Source organism: Chelonia mydas, chromosome 10 (assembly GCF_015237465.2).
Source record: "Chelonia mydas isolate rCheMyd1 chromosome 10, rCheMyd1.pri.v2, whole genome shotgun sequence".
NCBI lineage: Eukaryota > Metazoa > Chordata > Testudines > Cheloniidae > Chelonia > Chelonia mydas.
The window spans coordinates 15,587,823-15,596,770 of NC_051250.2; the positions used below are offsets into that span (position 1 = coordinate 15,587,823).

At 41.4% G+C, this 8,948-nt stretch overlaps 1 protein-coding gene across 1 annotated transcript; it reads left to right on the forward strand.

The window, feature by feature from the left end:
- The first annotated feature begins 2,369 nt into the window (after window positions 1–2,369).
- Window positions 2,370–8,092, forward strand: LOC102947375 (parvalbumin beta). The gene is made up of 5 exons (XM_007060642.3): window positions 2,370–2,529; window positions 4,429–4,496; window positions 6,040–6,172; window positions 6,530–6,639; window positions 7,937–8,092. Exons 2-5 carry the CDS (start codon window positions 4,436–4,438, stop codon window positions 7,960–7,962), a joined length of 330 nt encoding a protein of 109 aa, XP_007060704.1. The 5' UTR covers window positions 2,370–2,529; window positions 4,429–4,435; the 3' UTR covers window positions 7,963–8,092.
- The last annotated feature ends 856 nt before the right edge of the window (window positions 8,093–8,948 follow it).

Sequence of the window (8,948 nt, forward strand, 5' to 3'; positions counted from 1 at the left end):
GCTGCCTATTAAACAAAGAAGCACTTCACCACAAATGGGATAGAATTGAACCCACAGCCTCTGGCTTAGAAGGCCAATGCCTTATCCATTAGGCCACTGGGACCACTTTTGTCTTGTAGGATCTCAAAATATTTTACAAGCTGAATGAATACTTTGTTTTCACTATTCAAATAGTATTGGTTATATATGATTGGTGAAGTAAGTCACGTGGTATGATTTCTATTCCCTGATTTGATGAGTGCAACTGGCACAGCACACTACACAGGTGGGGAGGAAATGGGGAGGGGGGCAGAGGGGAGGATTTTGATGGCCCCACAGATCCTGATTTCCAAAGGAGAGCAACTTAATGTCCTCTCATCTAAAATGTGGCCTTTTGACCTGGGGGGAGAAGATAATTTTGGCACTAGCAGGGTTAAAATCATAATCAAGACTGGAGGCCTAAAATGGAAAGAGAACAGTATTTATACCATTGCTTCTTCATGCATTAAACAAGAAATCCTATAGCAGGCAACCAGATGTAAGAGGATTGAAATGGTGCAGGTCCCTTGGTCTAAACTGTCCCTCAGAAGGAATCTGTCTGTCTGAAGGGGATCATCCTTTCCTTACTTCCTGCTGTTTCCTAATGCTATACAGATCTCCCTCCGCCTGCTAAATTGGGTGGCTGCTGGAAGGCTATTAACAGGCTTTGATGAAAAAAAATAAAAATCAGCCAGACAGACAGATGTGTTTTGCAGTCTCTAAAGTAGCACTTGCTGCTAAAATGGCTGTTGGAGGCTGGCTGTAAATAGTGTTACATGATCTCTGTGCATTTCATCCTGCCAGCCACTGCACATGTTTTGGATCTCTGCTGCCTCCAACTTCAGTGCAAACCAGGCTCCAAAATTTGCCAGAGTCTAACCACAGTTCAACTGTCTGGGGCTGTAAATCATTTGATTCAGGATCTGTCCTGAAAATTACAGCAAACAAAAGGAATCATCTGGCTACAATCCATTGGAAAACAAAAACACATTTCTGTCCTCAAGTGGTTCACACACTTAAGCGCAGACTAATGGTTATGGGACCCAGTCACTAAAACAAATAATAGTAATCAATGCTATTTTTAAATAGAAGAATGGGGGTGAGGGGTTAACATATGTGGAATTAGCTCTGAGCAAGATGAGATGCTATTGCTTCAAAAATTGAAAGCATCCTCTGACATAGACACCCGTGGTTCAAATTCTCATTTATACTCATGCCATCCCAGAGTTTTAGCAGATTTTGCCTTTCTCCTTAACTTAGTTTCATTAGCCAATATTATGCCATCCATTTTTATGCAGGACTCCCCCCTGATTTCATATCAGTTGCTGGCACAATGTGGGCCATTTTCTGATTTGAAAAAAAAATGGAGGGTAATTTTTCTAGCAGAAATTAACAGTTTCTGAAATAAATCAACTAAACCTAGGCACTGCCATATTTGTACATTACATCTCATGAAAGAAAATTCAGACAATTCAATTGTTTCTCAGTTATTTAAATTTTTGAAAAGTGTACCATAGCAACTCTGGAAAACAGCAATGGGGAAAAAAATTAAGAGGATTAGATACCTAAAAGAGATCTGAAAACAGCTTAAAAATTGTAAAGACATCGCTTTCAGAGTGTCCTCTGCAGTGATGCTTCAGAAAATTTCACCTCTTTTTTATTATAAATGCAAAGATCCCTCAAGCTGAAGCTCAGGGGCTTTCATCTCAGAGACAGCTAAATAGATCAGGCCATTCCTATAACTCAGACATAACACAGCTAAACGTGGGAGCTGCTTCTTAACTTTAAAGAATTCTCAGGTTCTGATCAGGAACAAACCAAATTCCTCAACCATTACAGAAATAGATGCTTTTTGCTGTTCAGATGGACTGGCATAATATTATTTTACCTATTGCAGCATTACAGTCACTGTTTTTAAAGTGACAACAGCCCCAAAATCCTTGTGAGAATGACTATTATTCTCCTTAAACTGTATGCTACCCAAAATTTCAGTATGGCAATATTCCTTACATGAGTAAACTTTAATTTCCTTTTTTTCCTTTACCCCAAGCCTTGTCTACAATAATATAACAAGTTATCACATTAAAATGTTTATCTAATGCATCTATCTAATGCATCTCATCAAGATTCGGTCCAGCTTCAGTTCATCTGAGTACTGGGATCAAATGTATTAGATTGTTCATTTGTGGCCTAGATCATATGAAGAAGTTGATATTTTCTGCTTAAATCAGAAGAAATTTAATACAACGCTGTCCTTTCTACATATCTTGCCACTTATCTTATTTCATTTGCAAATATCATATGTATTCTCTTGAGATAAAAATAGTGTAAGATGATTAGTTAGGCAAGTTCATTCGACACCATTCCCCCTTCATGACGCTGAAATCTAAAATCTGTATATGGTATACAACTTAAAGTATATATAAGCAAGCTCAGCTCTGCTGGAGACACACAGCAAGTACTTTCCTTCCAACTAGATTGCCTCCTTGTCCAGTCAAGAAGACCACAAAGGTAAGACCATTAGAACCTCTGCTTTTGGAAAAAGAATAAGAAAACGCTTCATAAACTGAAAGAACCTAGGCAATTAAAAGCAAAACAAAATCTTATAATCCTTGCAGTCTGACATACCTTTACAATCCAGAGTAGAATGAAATCAGTGATCAGACAAGTGGGAGGGAAATGGCAGTATGGTGCACCTCTCAGAAATGATGGCATGCTCCAACTTCCCCCCCTGCCTTTAACTTTTCCCCTTCATTTTTTTTACCATCAGCAGTGAGAAATGGGTGATTGGCATAACTCCCTATTACTGAGTGCTGAGAGCAATGGTAGCAAGTATTCACAAGAAGTCACTGAGATAAATTCACTGCTAGCATATGCGGAAGAAACACCACTGGAGAAACTTAATTGGAGATGCACCCGTTGAGACCAGTGGGGAATTTGCCCGATTGTTTCTTTGCACCCTCTGAAGTACCTGCAAGCAAGGACAAGCCCGAGCTACATGATTAACTGTTTATTTCCTCTCTCAGAAATCAGTTTGGATTGACATAGCCAACTGATTGCCTGAGCAAGTTTCCAACTTATGTAGATCTGATTAAGAGGGCACATAGGTCATAACTGGTTAGCCACCCCATCTTCCCTCACATTCATGTGCCCAGAAAGGAAAACAAAAGGGGAAACATCTTTAATTTTTCCATAAGTATTTTATATGGGAAAGATAGTTTTTTGGGGAAAGCACTGGGATGGGACTTGGGAGATCTGGATTCTGTTCCTGGCTCTGCCACAGACATCTCTGTGACGCTCAGAAAGTCACTCCTTTGTGCATCAGTTCCCCATCCATAAGCAATATGTACCTACCTCACAGAAATGTTGTGAATCTTAACTCATTAATAATTGTGATATAATTTGAAATCTTCAATGGAGAATACTTAAGCGATGCAACTGTATTAATATTAAATTACATTCCCACAAACAGAATAGACTGGGATTTAGGGCCTCAGCAGCTTTTTGGTAATCAACACACAGCTTTGTCAGACAGAGCCTCCGGAGTCATCTTTGGTTCAGTGCGGAGAAGTGGATCTTTGTTAAAAGCTGATGTTTTAGAATAAACTGGCTTCTCTCCTTCAGACTTCAAAGGTTTACTCTCAGCACATCAATTTACCAAAATGAAGGCATTTGGGTAAAAATCCAATTCATTCTACTTCTGTGCCGAGATAAGGCAGCCCAACTTGTTTAAGAAGAACAGTTGTCTAGACAGCTATGATGGGAGTTAGTCTTCTATAGGAACATAAATGCAAGAAGCCAAATTCATCTCTGGTGTAATTCAATTTACCTCAGTAGAGCTAGGCGCAGGTTGAATTTGTTCCTGTGCATTTAGATTCCTTTAAAATTAAATTAGAATAAATCTTCATTTTATAATTTGTTTTCAGTTTTTAAAAATATCAACCCATTTACTGATAATCATGATCTGATTTTAAAATATTCTAGGCAAAATAGCTCCAAGAACTTTACCAAGGATAAAAATGGCCCTCTGTTTTATGTACTCTGTAGATACATTTTGACTGTATATATAATACCTTTTAAATGAGTAATAATCCACTTCCAGGGAAATCCTCGCAGAAGTCACACAGTTTTGGGGTGCTAGACAGCTTTGACTTGCTCTCTTCCCATGCTCCTCAGACATCATATCTCACTCCGGCCCTACACCCTGTCATGTGGAATTCCTCACTCATTCCTCAGCTTCAAGTGGAAGCACCTGCTGCAGACATCTGTTACTGTATGCTCCATTTACAATTAGATGAATAATGCATCCTTTATCAGACATTGTCACACCAGCAACTTCAAACAGAGCCTTTGCGTGAAAGAGATGGAGAAGCTATTTTAATGACTAAATAGCTCACATTTATTTTGCAGTTCAGCAATGGCTATGACTGACATCCTTTCTGCTAAAGATATTCAAGCTGCTCTTACCAGCTGCCAGGGTAAGGAATGGTCCCTCTGCAATGAGGAGACATACATTATTTTTACATCTTAATATGACATGGCTAACATTTTCTCTGTAGATCCCTTCCCTGTAACATCTCTTTGTAGCTGCATTACAAGGTAGCCGCCTGAAGTCAAAAAGACCTACAACAGGTTATTTTATGGGTACCATTCCCTTAAATGTGCAGCAGCAAACTGGAGTTAAAGGGCCAAATCCTCAGCTGGTATAAATTTGGTGTCGCTCCACTGATTTCTATTGCACTATGCCAATTTTAAACCAGTTGAGGATTTGTCCTTAAGTATTCATTCATTGAGGTCCTGCCTTGCAGGATTAGGTCCACATTTATGTATATTCCATGAGACAGTTGAAGACCCTGGACGAAATTTATTTTCTCTTGAAGCCTTTGCCTGTGTAAGGACTGAGTGAAGCTGGAGTAAAGGCTTCAGGGTTTGGCCTAAAGGCTTTATGTCAGAGACACATACTCTACATGTTTACTGACAGGTTTCAGAGTAACTCCGATGAAGTGAGCTGTAGCTCACGAAAGCTCATGCTCAAATAAATTGGTTAGTCTCTAAGGTGCCACAAGTACTCCTTTTCTTTTTATATGTTTACTGTAATTGCCTGTGAGGTAGATTGAAATAAGTTTCAGGGGCTTTGCAGAATGTCCATTCTAACAGGAAACACGAATCTCGCCACAGGATATCCAACCATAGGCCTACAGTCGTTAGAAGGAGAAGTTCCTTTTAGATCATGTCTAGTCAGGGGTGAAAGTAACTTAAAGGATTTACCGGTATGCCAGAGTCCTGATTGGGGGCGTGGCCTCAACAGGAAAAGGTGTGGCCTCAACCGGAAGAGGCAATTTAAAGGCCCTGGGGCTCTGGCTGGGAGCCATGGGGCCTTTAAATCACTCAATTGCAGAGGCAGCTGGGAGACCTGGGGCTCAGGGGTGAATTAAAGGGCCCAGGGCTCCAGCCACCGCAGAGCTCCGGGCATTTTAAATCCCTGCTAGAGCCCGGCTGCCAGAGCCCCGGAGCTCCGGCAGCCAGGCTCAGGCAGGGATTTAAAGGGCCCGGTGCTCCGGACACTGCAGGGAGCCCCCACCCGAGCCCCACTGCCAGAGCTCCAGTGGTGCTGTAAAGGGTCCGGGGCCCCCCACAGTGGCAGGAGCACTGGGCCCTTTAAATCCCCGTCTGAGCCTGGCTCCGGCAGCTGGGCTCCGGCGGTACTTTAAAGGGCCCGGGGGTCTTGCCACTGCGGGGAGCTCCAGGCCCTTTAAAGTGCTGCCCAAGCCCCACTGCCGGAGCAGCCGGTCCGGTCCGGCACGGCATACTGGCTCTTGCCGGTACGCCGTACCAGACCAGACCGGCTTGCTTTCACCTCTGTGTCTGGTGTGCTGCACTGGGAAACAAAAGCAACAGGAGCTGAATTGGAGCACTGAGCCTGGCACACAGATATTATGGGGATGGGTGCTTTAGAAATACGTACAACAGTAATAGCCTCAAGAGAAAAGGTTTTAAACAACGGGTTTTTGTTTCTTCCAGATGCTGACTCTTTCAACTACAAGTCTTTCTTCTCCAAAGTTGGTCTAAAAGGCAAGTCTACTGACCAGGTAAAGACAATTTTTGAAATCCTTGACCAGGACAAGAGCGGCTTCATTGAGGAAGAAGAGCTTAAGTAAGTATAGCTTAGCTAGTGTTACTTGTTAGAAAAGGTAGGCTTCTGGATGTTCTCTGCATCCTGTTCTCTGCTGCTTTTAAATAAACTCGAGCATCTTGGCTGTCTCTGAACATGGTCTTAACATTGGCTTGTGAAATAAATTTAGGAATTTCCAATATATTGATTAGACTTATTCATTTGTGGGGTTTAGGCTGTTAAATTAGGTGAGAAAGAACTATCAAAGCCATCTCAGAGAACAGTGTGTCACAGAACTCTGTGTACGGCACCCAGAAAGATGGGGCCACATCCTGACTGTGGGCTCTAAGCACTTCCCTAATACACATAACACTTAGTAATGTCTCTGTTTTATTTCAGGCTGTTCCTGCAGAATTTCTCCTCAAGTGCCAGAGCTCTAACTGTTACTGAGACCAAGACTTTCATGGCTGCAGGTGACACTGACGGTGATGGCAAAATCGGAGTGGATGGTAAGTTTTTCAATGTGATCTTCAGTAAGTTTTGGTTTCTTCAAATATGTATTTTCAGGCTGAAAGTAAATTTACAGTACTAATAATTAGGTGGAGTAATAGGGCCCAATTTCCACCTGAAACAGGTTTTACAAAAACGTAGCTTCATTGGCTTCAATCAATTTACTCCTATTGTCACTATCCATGGCAGAAGAATTAGGCCCTAGATGGAGCCTGATCCTGCATCCACTGAAGTAAATGATAGCTTTCCCATTGCTTTCAGTGGAGGCAAGATCAGGCCCATTGACTCTAGGGGCCTGATTTTTCAGAGGTGCTGAGGACCAGCAGCTCCTATGGACTTTAATTACAGTTGTGGGTGCTCTGCACATCAGACCACAGGTGAACACTCGACCTATACTCAGTAATACAGTAAAAAGATTGATTGTGATTTTTTTTTAAGGATGCTACAAATGCTGTAATGCATTTAAACACCCAGCACTCATTCAGAGTTTGTCTGACGATATTTGTGCTAGACAATAATCTGATCAGTGCAGGTTTCACTGGGCAGCACTTCTATGGGAAACTAGACCAAATTACTCTTAAAAAACCCAAGAGGAAAGATATGGGCTGGCTGGGCAATTTCTTTTTGAACTTGCAAAGAAGCAAATAGGGCATCATGGATCATGTACTGGAGATAAAGTTGCTGAAAACTGGGCCAGACTAAGACAGGTGGCAACAACCCGAACAGACACACGTGCTAATCTTAGCTGGAGTTCGGGAGGAGAAGCAGGAATGTGCTTCAGCAGCAGCTCTTGTAGCTTCTACTTATAAACCCCAAATAGGACATCATCTTACACAGATCTCAGGCAGCGCCTTAACGATAACACTTCTGACTCTGAAACTATGTCACTGCTAACATTCACTTGGAATGTTAGCCTCATTTGGAAGCTACAAAAGCAAGAAAATTCATACTGAAAGTGACAATCCTGTCCTAATCCACCCTCTTTCGTTTTGGCTATTGCTCACACTCCAGCTGGAAACCCTGGTACAGTGGATTAAATAAAATTCAGTTTTAACTCAGGATTTCCTAAGAAATATGAATTTATAGACATTCCTCATCTCAGCAAACAATCTGTTTTAAGGAATGAAGATCTGCTACACGCTCTGTGTTTCAATTTAGCAGTAGCTTCAAGTAGTTTGTTTCGACAACATGGTGGGCCCTCGTTTAGGATTTTTGGACAGTTTTCTTTCCAAAGGCTTTAATAACCACTTTCATCTAGTTTTATTCCCTGCTTTTCTCGTTTTCTTTCTCTAACAGAATTCGAGGCTCTGGTGAAGGCATAAAGAGCATTAGACCAAAAGCAACAATGGACAGTCTCTTCCAATTCCCTCCTCCAACAAGCACCTCACACTCAGCACATATTTGTACATTTTTATATTGTCTCATGGCATTAGTAAAATGCCTGTATGTTAACTCCACATATGGGACTGTGAAGAGATCTTGCAATGTACATGTATTTTGGTCATGTGGCATTGTTTTCAGTGTAAAAGCAGGCACTTTGTGATTTTTCGACCACTCACAATGTTGAAGTTGTGGCTGGAAGAAGGAAAACAATTATTAAAAAATTCTGCAAAAAAACTTCGTCTTTTATTTTCTCTTCTCATATCTTCCTTTCCCAGTTCCCCAGCCCCACTTTCCAGTCCACCCACCACAGACACACTTTTGATGATCTTAAACAATATGACATCTTTTAGCGCTTAATTGCTCTGATTTGGTTGAGTTTTGTTTCTGCTTAATTCTATGATCCTTGAGGAAAAGGGATGCTAACAAGATATCTAAAAATAATCTATTTTCAGTCCCAGCTGTGAGACTTTTAGAGAAAAAATGTAAGAGGAGTTGACACATGGCTCATAGCAGGGAATAAATTCCTGGTTAATTTAAAAAGCAAGTGGTAGGCTATAGCCTATATTGTCAAAAAGTGCTAATGGCCTAAAATGTAACTCTCTCAAGAGGAATTATCTTCCTTTATCTTTATATTAACATCTACTGTGCGGCAGCCGCATTTTAGCAGGATTGGGTAGCAGGAAAGCTAGGTATTAATCCCAGCTCTGCCAGTATCAAAGGCCATGATCCTGCAACGAGCTACATGTGGGTGGGCCACAGGATCAAGGCTTTGCTGTGTAACCATGAGCATGTCACTTAATCTCTCTGTGCCTGTCACCCAGCTGTAAAACTGCTATGTTAACCATTTCCTGCCTTGTAAAAATGCTGTGCTTGCTACAGATGAAAAAGTGCTCAGCATCATTCCTCAAGTCTGTTATCCAATGCC

Excerpts from the sequence above, each read along its gene's own strand:
- LOC102947375 (XM_007060642.3), top strand. The coding sequence starts at position 4,436 with ATGGCTATGACTGACATCCTTTCTGCTAAAGATATTCAAGCTGCTCTT. Across the intron at positions 6,173-6,529 it reads ATTGAGGAAGAAGAGCTTAA|GCTGTTCCTGCAGAATTTCT; the intron begins GTAAGTATAGCT and ends GTTTTATTTCAG. Across the intron at positions 6,640-7,936 it reads TGGCAAAATCGGAGTGGATG|AATTCGAGGCTCTGGTGAAG; the intron begins GTAAGTTTTTCA and ends TTTCTCTAACAG.